The sequence below is a fragment of the Anoplopoma fimbria genome, chromosome 11 (genome assembly GCF_027596085.1).
Source record: "Anoplopoma fimbria isolate UVic2021 breed Golden Eagle Sablefish chromosome 11, Afim_UVic_2022, whole genome shotgun sequence".
In the NCBI taxonomy this organism is placed as follows: Eukaryota; Metazoa; Chordata; class Actinopteri; order Perciformes; family Anoplopomatidae; genus Anoplopoma; species Anoplopoma fimbria.
The window spans coordinates 18,670,778-18,690,444 of NC_072459.1; the positions used below are offsets into that span (position 1 = coordinate 18,670,778).

Sequence of the window (19,667 nt, forward strand, 5' to 3'; positions counted from 1 at the left end):
ATTCAACAAATAAAATGAGAACAGTTTGAAAGGCAACAAGAGCATACAGCTTATTTCTGCCTACTTTGTGTTTTTGCTCACATTTATATTTACTTCATAAATGCTAGTTTTCCTTTAAAAGGCAATTGGCAGTTTTTAGTTTCATATAAAATCACTTCTGCAGTGATATATGAAATATATGATGTAAATCACGATTGAAAATGTCAATTACAGCCAAAACATTTCTACATTTTTTCCGCCAAAATAAATGTGGATATGCCGTTTTTTTACACACACAAAAACTCCTTAAAATCGGTGATGGACAGTTTTTGATGTCATGAAGGCAGAACAGTTAGTAAACAATGAAAATGTTTCAGCGGTTACTTTGATAATGTCTGCTCTCAAACCAGAGTTGGTGATTGTTGGAACAGTTGAAAGACTAACAAAGATGGTTTGATGCAGTTTATTTATTTTTTTTGGTTCTAGGCACCTCACATTCTGGCAGGAGCATCCTGAATGCTCATTTGGTGGTTGTCCAACAACAACAAAATAAAGAACATGCAGAAAAATGCTCTATCTGGGCCTAGCCCTGTAAAGAGCTTATCTACACCAAAGTAGTAGCTTGTTGTGGGTTTTATTCGGTTTCTGTCGAGTTTGAATGAAGTGTGTTTCGATGATCAACAAGATCAAATGACTGTTGTTTGACTAAAGTCTGGTGGCTGGAGAGATAATGTATTGTTTGTTTTGTATGTTAAGAAATGTTAGTAATTGTTTAACATTACATGATCCCACTCACACCAACTCATTGAGCTAAGCTAGGCTAAATGTAATTTGAAAACATAAATTTAAAAAAGGCAATTCATAAGTTTCTTTGACTCTGGGTTTGTAGGTAAATTTCTGAAATTCTTGCAAACTTAATTATCTTTTAAAAACTACCACAATACAAAGGCCGCTAGCTCCTGATCATTTCTGTCCCAGGCCTGTAGTGGACTCTGTAAGAACTGCTCTAATATGAAATACTGAAATCCCCCAGCCTCCCTTTTTACCTTTGAAGTAACCTGACCTTAGCCACGGGGTCACACAATGCATTAGCAGCTTCAGAACTATCACCAAACATCATGTGTTTCCATCGGCATTTAAAAGATGAAAAGAAGAGGAAGAAGGGGTTAATGCAAAAAAAACAGTTCTCCCCCAATTTGGATAAAACTACTTCACCAACATGCCCCCTGCTAACTGAAGTTATTTAGTCCAGAAACACCATCACTGTCACTTTAAGGCCCACAGCCGCCTTGTTTCCTATTCATCAGTGTGAAAAGCATTGTGTCCTCAGGAGAAGCTCTCAAGCCTTCAGGTCAGATGCTTTGTGCACACTTTACTTTCCATGTGACTGAATGCTTGTTCATGTTGCACGGCCTCTGCAACACATTTTCCCTTTTAAAAACACAACATTCACAGTTTACGACAGCTTGTCCTCCAGATCTGTAAATTAAATAATATGTGTACAAAAAAATTGAAGAAGAGAGGGGAAAAGTGAAGCAACGAGCCAATCGACCTCAACACACAAAAAATGTAAACTGATGTTTTTCAAATTTTCTCCTTTTTTTTGTTTTGACACGGAAATGGAAAAAGGTAGTGGTATCCCAAAAAGGCGGGTACCTGTGGGTCCATGACGCACACTTCACACACAGAGGAAGGGAGAAAAAAGAGAGAGAGAGAGAGAAGTTCCAGCCCTGTCATTCACTTCCTGAACTGCATCTTTAGTTCTCTCTGATTCCTGTTTCTCCAGCTGGCGTTATGGTGTCTCTCTAAAGAAGAGAAAACTAAACCTTTGATACCTTCTAAGAAAGAAATATCAGCAGTTATATTACAGAGTGATGGAAATAGAAATGTCAGTACTCATGGTTGAGAGGACTTACATTTGTTTTACTTACCATATACAGTATATGTGTGTGTGTGTGTGTGTGTGTGTGTGTGTGTGTGTGTGTGTGTGTGTGTGTGTGTGTTTACAGTGTATGAGCGCATGTGTGAGTTCCACCATATCAGCTCAAACACTCCAGTCTTTATTTCCCTTTTCATAACTCCTCCACGCTGCATCTGGATATGTCACTCTCTTCAGTATCCTTTCAGCTAAAAAAAAAAATATCAAAGTCTTTCGAGAAGCCCTCCTCCGTAAACAAAACCCTTCAGCTGATTCTGAAAAAGAGACTTGCTTTCAGACAAGACGTCACACCAAGCTCTTCACTCCGGCATCTTCTTTAAATGAAGCTCAAATGCCACGCCATCATCCTCTGGGTCTGGCATGTACCATCATCTGCCCTCCTGCCTCTCTGTCCGCCTCTGGGTCAGTCTACTCAATGGGGTGTGGAGGAAGACGGGCTGGGAACGTGGGCAGGGAATGAGGAACGGTGTGGCACGGTAGGAGCAGTTCTGTCTCCGGGCTAGCATTAGAGAAAAGAGTGAGGAAGAGGAAGGAGGAGGAAGGTAAAAGTATGGCGGTCGGTCGGTCGGTCAATGGGGTGGGTCGGTGGTCTTACTCGATGACCATGCAGTGGGGCAGGTGCTGGGAGTAATATTTGAAGAGCTCAGCGGTGGCTCCGGGGCAATTGGTCAGCTCCAGCTCCTCCAGCTCCTGCAGCTGGATGAGGCCTGACAGGCCGGTGGTGGTCAGCAGGGGGCAGCCTGGGGGGGGGGGGGCACAGCAGGAGGGACAACATTCAGCTGTGGGCTGGGTATACAGCCAAAAGGTTACAAAATGTATTTGCAGGGCAACCAACAGTTTTCTTTGTTGATAATAACTTTCCAATTATTTTCTTGATCCAATTATAAGGGAGCTCTACAGGAGGATTGGGTCAAATGATAACTAGGGTTAGGGTTAGATGATTATATACATTAACACGATTCCTTTTGTATTACAAGTTTTATGAAATGCTCAATTTAAATGTGCAACTGAGGCAAATTGACAAAGTAGTAAAAAAAAAAAACATCTAAAAGTGTAGTTTTGATGTTTTCTTTCAACTAGTCTGAAAGAACATATGTTAAGGAAGTAAAATAGCCCAAACCTTTAAATTCACCACGTCATTGCATGGATGTCTCGCTTTCTTTTTTGGTCAATAAATGTCAGAGAATTGAGAAAAATCTTACAACATGAAATCATCAGGTGTTTTTTTCCAACCAACATTCCAAAGTGAGAGCAAATCCTCACAATTTACAATTAGGAAACGTTTGCCATGTTGCTTGAAAGATGGCATGCAATTCTTTTTTTTTTTTTCATTTATAACTGCAGAGGATGTTGTTCATATGTTAATTAATCAGCTCTAACTTGTTTTCACTTTCTATGAGCATTACCTACTGGTCAGTTTTTCTGTTCAACTGAAGCCACAAAAACGCTATCGTGACCTATTGGCCAAGGAAAGGCCATGGGTTCATTTCACACATTCCATCGTAATAGACCAGATGTGGTCATCTAGGCAAGTTTTTTCTATGTTAGTGGAGCGGCCACTAGATGGCACTATAAGTCTCCAGAACAAAGCACAGAGTAGAATAACATCTAATCCACTTAAATACAGTGTAACGTGGTTCACCTGGTTCAGTTGTATTAACAGCACATTAATGGACTAGATTTCTATGAACAAACTAAATTTACACAATAAAATGTACATTGACACTCATTTATGTGTGTTTAGTTTATCTTTACCATTAATATGTTATTCCTTCTTTACTCCTTGTCTAATGCATGCAGGATCAATAAAGGTTACAATGTTATTATGTTTGTAACATCTGTGTCAGTGTGTATACAGACACGTTGGTCACATTCTAATAGAAGGAAGCCTTACTGGAGCTATAACTCATACCTGCAAGAGACAGTAGACGAAGACTCCTCATTCCAAACAAATGCTGGAGACCAAAATCTTGCACCTGCACACACACACACACACACACACACACACACACACACACACACACACACACACACAAAAGAAGACTATATGAGAATTCGTAATCATTGTGAAAAGTAGAAGAACAACTGACCCTTGCCCCCCGCTGCTACTTCGTCTAGCTGTCAGAGCTACGTTACCATGGAACCCACACTGTCACTACACTGCACAATGAGCAATTTCATAGACAAGAAGACAGAGTCTACAATATGCATTGGAAGGACATTTCCAGGACGAAAAGTCCTTTTGTCTTCTGTCCACATGGCTGCTTTGTCTCAGCCCCAAAAAAAGAACTTCTGGCAGAACGTTCATGCTGTGTTTGTGTAAACATAGCAGCACAGGCCAACTGAATTAGGTTTAGGTTTTTACATGTTTACAGATGTATTGATAAAGTATTGGATTCGTCTTTCTGTTTGTGTCTATGTGTGTGTGTGTGTTGGAGGAGCTCTGTCCGACAAAAGGGAGCAGAGCAAATGACGATGATAAATCAAATCAAATTATTAAAAAGTACTAATAAAAAACACCAGTAACATCGGGGCTTATCAGTACTAATTGAGCACTGGGGCACGGTCAATACCTAGTTTTGGAACGCATCCCTACTTTCAGATAATGTAAATGAGTCTGACTTATTGCAGTTGAGTTTCAGAACGTTTCTTTGCATCAATGTTCTATTGTCCATTATGCAAGTGGTGTTGGTGGAGTGAGGCTGCAGTGATAGTCTTGGAGGAGTGTTAGAGTTGATTATCTCCTCCATAACAGTGGCCATCGTGGCTTAGGATCTTTCTAAGTGCTAGCATGTAGAGAATAGAAGGGGAGCAAGCACCAAACCCTGGGGAATACCATGGGTGACACAAATTATGGTCATTTCTAGTTGTTGATTGAGATAAATTGATGTCCGAAGAGGTAGAACTGGAACCAGGAGAGGGCAGTGCTAGTAGTACCAAGGGTGGATGGAGTGATGAGTGTGGAACAGTTGATGGTGTCAAAAGGACTGATGGAACCAGTGTCCAAATAACCATAGTTCATTTGTGACTTTGATCAGAGCAGTTTCAGTGCTATGTTTTGCACAAACACCAGACTGAAAAGAATCATAGAGGTTATTATAGTCAAGGTGGGATTTGAGTGCCAATGACTCTCTTCAGTACTTTTGACAGGAATGGCACGTTGAAATGGGCCGGTAGTTATTGGGGGAGTAGGGGTAAAGACCAGGTTATTTGAGTATGGGGGTGCCTGTGGCAAGCTTTAAGGGGAAGGTAGATGTAACCAGAAGACAGGGAGGAGTTCACAATTGATGGAGTTGGATGGATCCAGCCACAATACTAACTATTTTGCTATTCTTAGAGCCTTACTATAAGTTGGAAATAATTAGGCCTATAAAGTTTGTGATAAGGTCATTTTAGAATTAACTGGTAAGAATGCATTTTTAAAAAGGCATAGTCCTCCCTAACAACCCTCCAGAGGCTGCTGTGTTTATTATAGTCCAGAAACTGAAAGTTACAATTCAGACTATTTTGCCTTTCTTAGAGCCTTACTACTAGTTGGACAACTAATATAAAGGTTAAAATTAAGGAAGTGCTACAGTAAAGGTCATGAGATCATGAAAATCAAAAGGATTTATCCTGTTACTAACATGAAAATGCTTAGCACAGCGTCCGCGATCTGCTGGTCAGATATTTTAGTATATAATGTTTATAGATATATTATATCCTACTAGTGATTTTCTCAGATACTGTGTACATTGCCAAGTTGTTTTTCATAGTCTGGAACCTTGGTTGCTAAATGATCATACAACATCTGTTAATCTAAAATACAAGAAAATGCAGGGAGTTCTGAAGACTAACTCTCAAGACTTCGTTTTATACTTTTGTGTGTGTGTATTTTGTTTTACCTGACAGCACCAGCGCAGATAGAGGCTCCTTAATGATGACATGGTGGACAAGTAGCCCAACCCAGTGTCTGTGATCCGCACACACCTAAAAGTAGACACAATACACAACAAAACACTTTAGTAAACCATGACTATCTCTTTTTATTATCTCAACTCTGATGAAATTTAATTTATTAGATGCAATATGACATTTCAATAACTTTGAAGTACCCAAAAGGACACAAACCAGGTTATTTATTTTACAGTTTGAAAGAATTCTAAAGCTGACATATGAGAGCAGATTAGAGGAGCAGCCCTGAGCTAACCAGTGGGGCACGCTCACATGCACTAACATGCACTAAAGACATGCATGGCTGTCCTGAAGAAGCTCTAATAACAATACACACAGAGGGAGAGAGACTCTGCTCAGGTATACATTACTCCTCTAGAGCTTCACATAGATGATAGTTGTTTGCTGATATATTGACGCTCTGAATAACCTATAGATAACCTTAAAGCAAATCTGAGGACTGAAAAATTTACTTTTAACGATTTATATTTTAACATAAATAAATATCTACTGATGTGAAAAAAGTAATGTGATTCAATTTTTGTCATATCAACCAGCTGTGGTTCAGTGGACTCTAATGGCTTCCACAGTCACCAGATCTCAGTCTCATAGAGCATTTTTAGGAGAAGATGTAACAGGAGATTACAAGCTTTATTATCTCCAATAGAAATAGAGCCAAAGGCGTACCGAATAAAGAGGCCATGATAAGCCAAAATTGGCATGAATCAGCCAATTGATATATTGCTTGGCTCTGATGACGTCAACATTCAGATGTGGCAGAGTGCATCAATGCTGATGTCATTCATCATAAGTGTCATCATAAGTATCTAGAGAATCATCGCTCTACCATTGGGCCATCATGCTGCATATTTCAATATTGATATAATATTTGATGCGAATGAACTGCTTTTGGAAAGATTTTTAGGAGAACGATTTATGGAAAACAGTGTCAATAAAATTAGGATATCAATTCTTTAGTATATTTTTCCCTGCATTCCTCTCTGCAATCTTGTTACTAAATACGGCAACATTTGTGGGTAGAATTGATGAGCAAGTCCACTGTTTTAAAGTTAGCTCAGCAGCAGTGCTATCTACAAAGCTCTTATTTTCAACCACTTCCCATCTGCAGCACTACAATGTGTTCTAATGGCAAGTCTCTCTATGGACTGTGTTAGTATAGTGTTGTCCTCCGTGTAACTGTACAGTTTTAGCATGAGTCGCTCCAGTAAATCAATGGTTGTGAAAGCCATTACTAATTACATTTCTCACATATCCCACTATATACATTCTACTTTAAAAGACATAAAAACCCTCAGTGGCCCTATTATTAGGCTCAACTATACAATCAACCAATTTCCCCTCCCAACCAATCAAATACTGAGGCCTGGTCAGTGCTCCACTGTGTCTGATATTGACACACGGAGGCAGCCTTTAGTGTCTGTATGAGACGCATGGTGCTTTCAACTAGCTCCAATGTAAACCTATCTGTGTCGTTATCAGACGGACAGAGCAATGACGTAGAATAAAGAGCGAGGAAGTTTATGAAAGGCGGGCTGGAAGGGAGGTGAACAGAACTTTCATTATGGAAACTGCCATTGGTGTCCTGTGTTAAACCAAGTCACACGCCAGTTACATAACAAGCACTTACTTCATGTAATAGACATACACATTTTAACCCACACTTTTCCTAAACCTAACAAAGTACTTTTGTCGCGGAAACATAAAAACTAAGTTTGTGAAGTTTATTTTGACAGTGTTGTACTGGTTTCTTTATGTTTGTCCCACCCATTTACATTCATGAGTGGGGCAGAATATTAGAAACATCTCTGAATATAATCCAGTCCAACACCATCTCAAACTCTGAGCTCAGTGCTCATCATTTAATTAACACCTCCGTGACACTTTCAACAACCAAGGAACATTATATACATCATAAAGTAGACTTTATAGCAGAAGAGTTGTATTGAATTGTATTAGAATGTACAGGTCCTTAACAAGAAGGTCTCTCCCAAAGTAAGGGGACTTAGTTATGGTCGAGTGTCAATAGTACACACATTTTGGGTCCAGCTCCAGGTTGGAAAAATGTCAGGGTTCACTAACTCCAGTTTGAAAAAATACGTTATCGAAAGTTAAATATATGCCAGTGTAGATTGCCCAGAATGCATTATGGCTTACCTTGACGCTCATATAAATTCTCAATTACTATTTTTACCAGATACCTTCTCACTCTTAGTTGGGCTGGGACGATATGCTTTTCTTCCCAATTAATACTATGACGATACTTGGGTGCAGGTTGGATATGTATTGCGATGGGGGCCCTGTAAAGATTCTTTTCATGGGGCCCAAAATCCCTAGCGGCGCCCCTGATTGCGATTCTTAATTACGATTTATTACGATTTCTGTTTTCTTTAACACTAGACCAGGAGAAAAAGTTGAATCATACACTCCTAGAGACTTTTACTTTTTAGTATCTCTAAATTGATACAGCAAAAATGTTTGATTTTCAGCATGTGTGAAGTCAAACATTAAGTCATGTTCTGGAACTATCCAGCAAGCCAAAAATCAAAGAATAAAGACATTGCCCTCACAGTTTAGTGGATATCTTTTTCATTTATAAGTGACACAGTAACATGTTTTATACATCTGGTTAATAAAATCTGATTTATCTTATTTCCATTATGTATTTTGTAGACACCCTTTGGTAACTTTGGTAACGTGGTCATATATATCTACTGTATACTTCCACTAACTTTGGCAAGTCTGCTGTTCAGCTTTTGCTTTGTTTTCTTTATACATCCATCTGCTCTAACAGGGCCGTCTGAATGCATTTACCATAAATGTCCGTGTATGGGTGCACTGCAATTACTGCAGCTGATTTGACCATGAAGATGTGAGCGACAGTTGCTTGATCGCAGTTGAGCACTATGGGCACTCATGTTGGTGGTCTAACCCCAATATGGTACCTGTCCAAGCAATCCGAGCTAGCCATGCTGTCTAATCTGCTTTACCTGGCAATGTGTGAAACCCAAAGTGATTCCATACTTTACTGTATGTGTAGTGATTTCCATACTTTGGATTTAAAATGTGATGGTGCAGGTCGTATCCCTGCGGATCTCAAAGATTTTGTTTACTTAAATTTGAGTCATTGCTGACTTGGGTACAGTTTTTGATACTTCTGCACGTATCAGGCTCTATCACAGGCCTTTTGCAGGGAAGAAAGCACACAACCACAAACACACTTGCCTGTCCAGCACCAGTTCTTCCAGTTTATGAAGGTCACAGGCAATGTACTCCAAGGCCATGTCAGTGATCCGAGGGCACCAAGACAAGTCCAGAACGCGGAGCTTACGCAGGTTCTCAGCAACCAGCTCCACACCGTCGTCGGTGATCTTGGAGCAGCCAGAGAGGCTGAGGGCAGTCAGGTTGGGAAGGCTGTGCACCATGTTGACCACACCGTGATTGGTGATCTCCCAGCAGGAGTGAAGTCGCAGGGTGTGGGTGGTGTAGCCCTGGGGGTGGAAGGTATTTTTAGTTTATTTGATTATGTAAGTGAAAGCCTTTTTAGAGTAGTAAAATCTACTTCTGCATGGCTCTCTCTGACCTCTAACTTATTATATAGGAATGTGCTACACTTGTGGCACCATCCGTTTTTCATTTATAAACCATACTGCCTCAAACCTTGGTTTCTCAAAACTTTTCCTGGATACAGACTCGATATCAAAATCAGAAACCTTCTATCATATGCATTATCATTTAACTTGGCCCCTGTCAAGTTTAGGGCTGAGCATGAAAGTTCCATGGACCCAACGGTCCTTAGTACTGAAAGTGTGAGGAACCTATTGTTTTTGTAGATATTGTTATTATTATCACTGTCCATCCATCCATTATCTGTAATCGCCTATCCTGTTCAGGGTCGAAGGGGGCTGGAGCCAATCCCAGCTGACATTAGGCGAAGACAGGGTCACCCTGGACAGTTCACCAGGCGAGTGCAGGGCTGACAGCAATTCACACTCACATTCACACCTACAGGCTATCTTTATTTTTATTATTATTATTATCATGTGTCTAAATGTAATTCTGCGGCGCAGTCACATTTTTAAGGGGGTTGGGATGCCCAAAAAATGCCCAGAACTGGTGAAAATTGAAAAGTTCTGCAGTGACTGGGTTCAGGCGTTGCTCATAGCACCCCAAAGCACTAGTTTAAAGTTCCTTTGAACAAAATTTGGTGGGATGTGACTCTGCACTGCTCTTATACTGTGGTTACAGCTGATCACTCCGTAGCGACCGATAGCATCAACGTTAAAACATGGCGACCACCCTGTTCACAGGCTTAGTTAAACACTGTTGGCTCTGTGAGCATGTTTGTAATATCGTTTACTGTTAGCACCGTTTGCTACAAGCAGCCGGCTTAGCCGTTGCCATGTTGAATGCCATTGTCATTTCATGTTTTGCGCATTCATTTTCATGTTTGAAGACTTTAGAAAGCACAAAATCTTATGAAACTTTGAATCCATGTTTGAACTAGTACGTATGTTGATTGAAATCACAATTCTGCTTGGGTGAGGCATGCCTGCTTTATAGTTCCACCTAGTGGAAGCATCAGAAGTGGCAAAACTTCATATCATATATGGCTCTTGTGATTGGATGTGGTGAAGTAGCTCAAGGAAGCACCCAACAAAGCGCCCCCATCTTTGAAATTTTCCATATATCTACAAATTTGTAACATCTCCACACTTTAAAAAAAGCCAACAGCTGCAAAGTGAAGATATTTGCAGCTGTTGTATTTAAACTAACTCCTCCTTGAGAATTAACCTGAGCCACTTCAAATTTGGAAGGTGACATCTCAATGCTAAATTGCAAAGCTTTTGAGTTCATGACCTTTGATGTGGCATTGCTGTCAATTTTGTCCAAAACGTGAAATGGGAAGTCTTAATAACTCAACTTAACATTTTCCAATCTGCCCAAAATTGCTTGATGAGTCAATGCCTGTAGACGTATACATGGCCACATTGAGTCATAGTCATACTGTCACATACATAGTATGTATATACACACATACATAGTCACTTACTGACCACAGGAAGTTAGCCTTATGTGAAACAGATCATCCAATTTACATAAAACTTACAAGGTGTGGTCTACACATGATATACAGCAATATGATGTATAATTAGTGTGTTTTCTCTCGGATCACATAGTGGAACTTGGAGGTGATACACAATTTGAAATTCATGTCCAGAGCCACACAGGAAATAGCGTCTAAGTCATGCGTGCTGTGTCAAGTTGCGGAAATGCTCAGCCGTGGCGTCCAGCTAGTACCCCCAACATGTGGGGAGGTGAGAGGACCAATTCATCTCTGCTTTCAGCTTTAATTTTCACCAGATGGTTTTCCTAACATTATCACTAAGATTGGAATTCATTTTTTATGATAATTTTTCTTAGAGATAATTATTTTATTGGAAAAAATGTACTTCATTATTTAGTAATTTACTCAATTATTCATATTATATTTAATTCATAGTTTGTTTCTAAAAGAAAAACTGTAGAGCTGATTGGAACTGTGACTGCTCCTTATCACTTTAATATTAAAATATTGACTAGTATCTCTTTAAAAAATAAGAAAATTGTCCAGACATTAGTTTGATTTGTTTCACCAAACTAATACCTCCCCTAATGTGAGCTGGGATCTTCTCCAGGCCCCGGCGACCCTCTAGGATAAATTGGTCCAGCTTATTTATGGATGACTGAAAATGCTTACTAATAATAAGGATACAAACATTAAGGAAAGGAACATATATTGTGTGTCAATTGAAAAACAGAATTCATGAGATCCACAATGAGAATTAGCAGTAAAGTACCAAGCTGGTTTCTCTTGTGACGCTTTACCTGTTTGGCTGTGAAGTAGGCCATGGCCGTGTCAGTGACGTGGTAGGCCTGCAGGCTCAACTCTGATAGGTTGGGCAGGAGCTGTGAGATAGCAGCGATGGCGTCGTCCGCCACATTGATGCAGTCACTGACGCTGAGGGACGTTAGCCGGGCGTTCAGACTGGACCACAGGCCAGCCTCGGTGAAGTCGTTGCAGCCTGACAGTTCAAGGTGCATCAGGCCTTGCATTTGCTCCAACATGACCTGCAACATCAAGGACACCAGTCTGACTTACCGATGTAGCTGCTAAAATGTGGTTAAAGAGAGATAAGGAGCACAGACATAACAAGAGGATTAACAAAATCATAGTTATGAAAAGGTTGCACTTGCGGAGCATGATTCTTAAACAAGTTTTTTTTAAATGATATTTGATCAAACACATGAACACCACTAAAAGCTACAGTTGGTGACTTAAAAGTAAATTAAAAAAAATCATATTTGCTTAAACTGCCACTTAATCCTGACAGAAGTATATGAGACTGATGATCTGTAAAAAAAAGATGTCTAATGTCATTGGGAGCAGTAAAAGGAGGCAGATAAACCTGATTGTTTCCCAGATTACCTGGCTCATGTACCACTAGCAGGATATAGTTTGAGTAAATTAAGTTAGCGTCTTCAGCTGTATTAACAAAAATGTTTTCTCCCTCCTATTTGATGAGTCAGCATATCATTGTGTCTAAACAACACAGGTGAAACCAAAAACCAGTGATAATGCTTAAAGAGCTCAAGGGCAGTTACTCTGGATTGTTAGGGTTGAGGAGTAAATGGAAATAGGAAAAGCATGAAACACCAACACTATTTTCATTTCTTTTTATGTTTCCGCCTTTGCCCTTTCTCTTTTCACTTCAGTGATCATGTGTTTAGGTCAATAAAGCTGTGAATCACTGAATCCCTTTCTACACTTGAAAAAAAATAATTTCTTCCTGATTCATTTATGTTGGCATCAACTGTTTCCATTTCTGTTTTCTTAGGTGTTTCTGGTTTATAATTAAAGCATTGTCAAAGATTTCTCTCGCATGGAGATCCAATGTGTCCAATATTAAACAAATGAGATTTCATGAAAAAGAGTATTATAAGACAACAATTATTATACAGTACATAACAAAATATTTCATAAAAACATGAAAAATGATGGACTAATCATTTAACCATTTAAAAATATAGATAATTATTTCACCTTGTGTCTTTCTTTTGACAATAATAGATTTAATTTATAGCAGCTATTGTTTTTTTCATTGTTTTTTTATTGGATTTATCGCTCACATCCACCCACTCTTACTCTTACTCCTACTCTTACTCCTACTCCTACTCTTACTCCTACTCCTACTCTTACTCTTACTCCTACTCTTACTCTTACTCTTACTCTTACTCTTACTACTCCTACTCTTACTCTTACTCCTACTCTTACTCTTACTCCTACTCTTACTCTTACTCTTACTCCTACTCTTACTCCTACTCTTACTCCTACTCTTACTCTCACTCTCTTACTCTTACTCTTACTTACTCCTACTCTTACTCTACTCTACTCTTACTCTTACTCCTACTCTACTTACTCTCTCTTACTCCTACTCTCACTTACTCTTACTCTTACTCCTACTCTTACTCTTACTCTTACTCTTACTCCTACTCTTACTCTTACTCTTACTCTTACTCTTACTCTTACTCGTACTCTCACTCTTACTCTTACTCTTACTCTTACTCCTACTCTTACTCTTACTCCTACTCTTACTCTTACTTTCTCTTACTCTCTACTCTTACTACTCTACTCCTACTCTTACTCTTACTCTCACTCTCACTCGTACTCGTACTCCTACTCTTACTCCTACTCCCTTACTCCTACCCTTACTCTTACTCTCACTCTTTCTCTTACTCTCACTCAGGTTACTCCTACCTTACTCTGCTCCCTTAGCAGACCACATACTCTTACTCCTAAAAACTTACTGTGCAATAATCCTACTTTTTTTTTCTGTCTGTAAATATTATATTTCAGTTATTGTGTTTTTCTACTGTTTTTATTGCTTATTTATACTACTTGTTTTTTTACTTTTATTTTTACTTTTTTATTTTCATTTTTACTTTTATCTTACTCTTACTTTACTCTTTCTCTTACTCTGCACTTTAACTCTATGCTGCTGTAACTGCACCCTTACTCTTACTCCTACTCCTACTCGGGACTCTTAGGATTATCTTATCTTATCTTACTCTTACTCTCACTCTTACTCTTACTCTTACTCTTACTCTCACTCTCACTCGTACTCGTACTCGTACTCTTACTCGTACTCTTACTCTTACTCTCCTACTCTTACTCTTACTCTTACTCTTACTCGTACTCTCACTCTCACTCTTACTCCTACTCTTACGCTTACTCTCACTCCTACTCTTACTCTTACTCTTACTCTTACTCGGGCCCGGGTAGTGGGGAAAGAAGCTATCTCTATCTCTAAGGCTGAGCCCAGCCACCCTATTAAGGAAGCTAATTTCTGCCGCTTATGTCTGCAATCTCATTCTTTGGGTCACTACCCAAAGCTCATAACCATAGGTGAGGGTTGGAATGGTAAATTGGGAGCTTTACCTTCCGGCTCAGCTCCATCTTCACCACAACGGTCCACTACAACGCCTGCAGCACTGCTGACACCAACCTAACGCCTGTCCATCTCAAGCTCCATCTAACCTTCAGTATTCAACAAGACACCAAATACTTAAACTCTCTCTCCTAGAGCAGTGACTCACTGTCATTCAAACAGTAACCTGTACTAGTACTAGTCATTCATTTATTTATCATTCCTCATATCAGGTTACATTTTATGAAGCCTGAAAACGGAGAGGAACTGCAGAAGTTGTTTTTTCTCGCAGACCACTCAAATTACAAAAGGCTGCATCATTACTGTGGGATTTTTGCCCACTGATGCCAAAAATAAATTTCCTACCACAGCTATAAGTCCTCCCTACTTAGCATCATAAAAAGTACAGAAACATTTCATAAATGTTCTCCCTCTGGGCATCCAAAATGGTGGAGCCTGCTAGATAAACTGAATGAGAACATAGTAAAATAATAGTTATAAACACTTAAAGATGTCATTATATCTGCTTACAACTTCATAAACCATGTATTATATATATCTATACAATATCGTTTAGTATTTTCTTGCACATTATGCAGCACAAAGGCCTCTTGTTTGTGTTGTACACAATGATTATTACTTCCTATTCTCTCTAAAAACAGTCACATTACTGGCTATGGCCGGTTCTGTGAAGAAAGGTGGCATCATGAAATTAGGAACATTGCTGAAAAAAAAAATGCCACAACGAAAAAAAAAATGTATCTGCGAAAGCTGTGTTTTTGTGAAAACAAGCAGGATGATATAGCACAAAGAGAGCTGAGTTTGAAATCTAAAATATTGTGCAGTCAAACTAACTAATGCATTTTCTTTGTATTTGATTCTCTTCTTTTCTTTTTTTTAAATGGAATTCTCTTGTTTAAGGTGCAACAAAATGGTCACACACAACGCATATACCTGCAACAGCAAAGTCCACATTTAGATCATGCATTCAACAATTCCAGCTCTCTCCATGGCAACCATCCACTCATCCCAGAATAGCCGCCTAGCCTAGCAGGTTTGAAGAGGAATCTGAAAAACAACTCATCTGAAAGGCACCTCATGCCTCTTTTGTTTCTATGGAATATGACAGCATAAAAGCAGTGATCCTGAGAAATGAACTAACAAAAATATCATAGTGTATTCACATGTTTTGCCACTGTTGTCTACAACTATCTATTATCATTGCAAAAACAGCAGGTACCTATGCTGGCTACATATACAGTTAAACAGTATACAGACTCAACCAAAAACAAACATAAAGATCACAGATTTAACTCTAATGTGTTTTCCGGGTAATGTCTTCATCTATCTTCCCACTAGTGATTACATTGAAGTTGAATAACATAAACATTGAGGATTGTTGACATAAGCTGTAGGCCACCTCCATGGTTCATATTTCTTTTACTATTGCACTATTAAATCCATCAGTTCAACAGTCTCTTGTTAACACCAACATGATTTTAATTCTCAAATGATGTCCCTTCACCTCTTCTTTACGCTTTTTAAATCAAATTATAGCTGAGGTTGAAGAAACTCAACATTTCCTTTATAGTTCCAAATTAAAAGCCTAAGAAGAAACATAGTGTTTGAGCCGCTTGAATGCTTTTATTGTGAAACATCTGTACAGAAAGTGTTGGGTTCCATTAACAGTAGCTTGACACTAAAAGCCAAAAGAAAAATTCAAACTGAACACGGTCACACTCCCAACTTGTCAAATCATGACGTTTGGTCAGTGGCCCTATGCTCTACGTACCTCTATGACGCTCTAGGTAATACCATGATGCTCTAGGTAACCCCATAACACTCTAGGTACCCCTATGAGGCTTTAGGTACTCTTATGACGTTCTAGGTAACCCAATGACGTTCTAAGTACCCCTATGATGCTCTACGTACCCCTATGATGCTTTAGGTACCCCTATGATATCTATGTACCACTATGACGCTCTAGGTACCCCTATGACACTCTAGGTAATCAGATTCCGCTCGCTATTTACCTACAGTCAAAATAAACTTCCAACTTAGGTTAACATAGTTTTAGGTATAATAATGCAACTAAACTACTGGTTTACACTGAAGTTACTTGAAAGCCTGGTGCGTCCTCTACAGACGCTAAATGGTGCCATAGTGTGTCCATACCAGAAGCCAATGGGGTACTTGCTAAGCATTTGTATTTGGTAAGTTAGGAGTGAGAAGAGAGAGAGAAAGGCAGAGCTTTTAAGTGGCGAGTGACATGAATACGTTGTTGTATTGTTGAAATAAGGGCTGGGAAAATGCTTTAATCTCCCAGCTCCTTTGAACTAGCCAGCATGTATAACTTAGAATCAGCTCAGATCAGGGGGAATTCACATCCAATAACTTTTGTCTTTTCCACACACATCCTGACTCACCTCCAAACCGGCATCTGTGATGGTAGACCTCTTGAGACTGACTGAGCGAACACCTTTCTTGGACAGCGGGTAGTTGTCGATAAACTCACAAATGTCCAGGTCTGAGACGCCCACTAGGCAGAAAGACTGGAAGCCACGCAAGGCGAAGGCCTGCAGACTGACAAACTCCTTCTCCCCATTGGGCAGTAGGGTATATAGCTCCTTGGCATGCAAGATAGGTGTCACGCCCTCCCAAAACTTGGGCTGGTACAGCACCTTGCGCCATGTCTTGCATACCTGCGCCAGCACACATTTTTCAGATGTAGTGAAGTACCAGAGCAATCGATTAAGCAGCTTCTCATCCAGGACAAGCTGGCGTTCCAGCAGCATGGGCTTGGTCAGACTAAGAGGGGTAAGCTGACGGAGGGACGGCTTCAAGCCCACCAGAGGCTTTCCAGGCTCCATGTCAGAGCCCAGGAGAGAGGCTGCTGAGTTGAGCATGCCAGGGCCGTCCAGGTGATGGTGGTGGTGGTGGTAGGGAAGGGAGGACGGTGGAGGAGGCAGGATTGAGGGTACCGAGGAGGACTGGCACAGACGGTTCTTGGCAGCAGGTGTCCCCTTGGTGATGCTCGCACTGCCTAGACCGTTAGGCTGGCTGGGGGGCAGCTTCACCATACCGTTGCGAGTCACGCAGGGAGACTTCAGCTCGCTGGGGGTGGTCATGTTCAACATTGGGAACCTGTTGAAAAAAGAAAAAGTGTCACAGTGTGCTATAAAACACTGAAAACTTGTGTGCTAAATATAATATATAGGGGGCTGGGTTGTGAAAAGACTGGAACTGTGGATTCATAATATCTAAGCAAATCTTAAGCATTCAACAACAAGTATACAATCCCTCAATGTTTAATTTAAATCAGTTGAGATGTCACCTGAAGTATCCGCTTAAATAAACTTTCTACCACACTTCATCTTAGTTTTAGAATATCAGGAATTATCTTTAGGGAGTGGGTGGCCAAGACAGTTGAGGATCATTTACCCAAACGGTGTATACCTGCAAACCCTCAATTCCGCAACACTACTGTGGTGGAGCTGATGAAAACAGTGCAACAAAGTCTTTATAGAGCTACTCAAAACAAGTCCAACTGGTGAATGTCAGACTTCAGATTATGCTTACATACTGAACATACAGATAGAACAACGGTGGACAAATTGATATTTCTGCAGGACTTGTTTGAGAGGTTTCTATGGATGTTTTTGCCGTGGTAGCAAGTTGCTGGTATTGCTTTCACCTTATGAGTCCGTGTGTGTAATCATGTAAAAATTTGACCTATTGTAGCAGGAACTACAGGTGCTTATATTTCTGTTTGCGGACCGATTTTGTCGCTGCGATAGCGCCACAGCCGTGCAACATGCATTTAGGTGTTTTTACAGGTGTGTAGTTGTGTGTAGTTGAGATCCAAATGCAGGCCGACTTTTAAGGATTGGTTAGGTCCAAGCAAGGGCAACAGACGCAGAGAGTTGTAATTGCTTACTTTTTACCACTTTTCATTGAACCGTAATAGTTTACCGAGCTTTTAGTTGGAGCAGTAGCAGCTCACTTTGGGATTGGCATGAGACAGCAGGAGACTCAGACTGAGCTCCTATCAATACGTCTGGCAAACGTCCGCTCACTGGTCAACAAGATGAATGCTGCTGCTTATCAACAGAGCAAACACAGACTTGCAGACCTGTAGCCCTGTGCTTCACTGAACCCTGACTTGGTGAGCACATCCTGGACACTTTACTTCACCTGCAAGGCTTGGAACTCAGTAAAAAAACATCCAAAATACATACAGCATATTAAGTGTCCAACTAACCAAATAATGCGACACTGGACCACTGCTAAAACTAATTAAAGGACGCCTACCGCTCATTCCCCCATGCAGCTTTGGGACAAATATCTGGTCCATCTTCACCGGACCTACAGGCAGAAACTAAAATCTGCTAATCCTGTGGCGTCAAGTATGTGAGGAGATGAAGCATCAAAAAAGCAAAGCTGGAGTTACAGGCTTTAATTGCAATGATTGGAGTGTTTTTGGAGCTGCAGCTACAGACCTGGATGAACTCGCTGGCACTGTATTTGTGCAGACAAAAAAAAAAAAATACAACAGCAATAAATTCTTGTTTACTGAAGAAGTCAGACAGTTTTATCAGGCCAACAGTTCTGCAGTAGTGGGGAGGGGCTCATGTGCAACCAGGCCAGGAACACACTGACATTGGAGTAGAAAAGTGAAGATACAAGTGAACAACCAAAGACCCTGCGTCAATGTCTGCAGGACATCACCAGCTACAAGAACAGCTGCACATCCATCACTGTCACCAAACAGGACGGTAACAGACTACAACAGACAGTCAAGACCGCCATGACTGGTGGAAGCCTGCCCTCCATCCAGAACTGATACACCTCCAGAGCCAGGACACATCACTGCAGACCTTCACACCCTGAACACAACCTGATTGAGCTTCCTCCCTTTGGAGGTGCTGCAGAACACCAAAAACAACCAGATATTTGAACAGTTTCCTCCTGCAGGCCTTCACTCTGCTGAACACTGACATCCGTCATTCACTGTCAATAACTCTCTAACTCAAACATATCTAATGCTAACGTATAGATTATAACTTAATGCGCAATTTGCTTTTGATATGTACATATCATCTGTCATTGTCAATATAAATCCTCTACGTTGTACATTCAGTATATAAACATTTTTACTTGTACATACTGTACATAATCATTCGGTCTTTTGTTTCTTTGCACCTTTGTTTGTTTACAACTTACAGAACACTTGACTTGTATATAGATGCTTTATTTTTTATTTTGTATGTATACTATATTCATACAAACTCTTCTTGTGTACATAACAGTACATACCAGTTCTGTTTAAT

The 19,667-nt window shown here is 40.1% G+C and overlaps 1 protein-coding gene across 1 annotated transcript; it reads right to left on the reverse strand.

Annotated features, from left to right (window-relative positions):
- Window positions 1–2,509: 2,509 nt before the first annotated feature.
- fbxl16 (F-box and leucine-rich repeat protein 16) lies at window positions 2,510–17,474 on the reverse strand. Its single transcript, XM_054608303.1, has 6 exons — window positions 16,764–17,474; window positions 11,738–11,980; window positions 9,095–9,360; window positions 5,803–5,887; window positions 3,831–3,894; window positions 2,510–2,658 (listed from the first exon to the last, which is right to left on the reverse strand). The coding sequence occupies exons 1-6, from the start codon at window positions 17,472–17,474 to the stop codon at window positions 2,510–2,512; spliced, it is 1,518 nt and encodes a 505-aa protein (XP_054464278.1).
- Window positions 17,475–19,667: the final 2,193 nt, after the last annotated feature.

Coding starts and splice junctions, on each gene's coding strand:
- fbxl16 (XM_054608303.1), bottom strand. CDS start 17,474: ATGTTGAACATGACCACCCCCAGCGAGCTGAAGTCTCCCTGCGTGACT. Junction 11,981..16,763: donor TCACAGATGCCGGTTTGGAG/GTGAGTCAGGAT, acceptor TTGATGTTGCAG/GTCATGTTGGAGCAAATGCA. Junction 2,659..3,830: donor TCGTCTACTGTCTCTTGCAG/GTATGAGTTATA, acceptor CCCCCCCCCCAG/GCTGCCCCCTGCTGACCACC.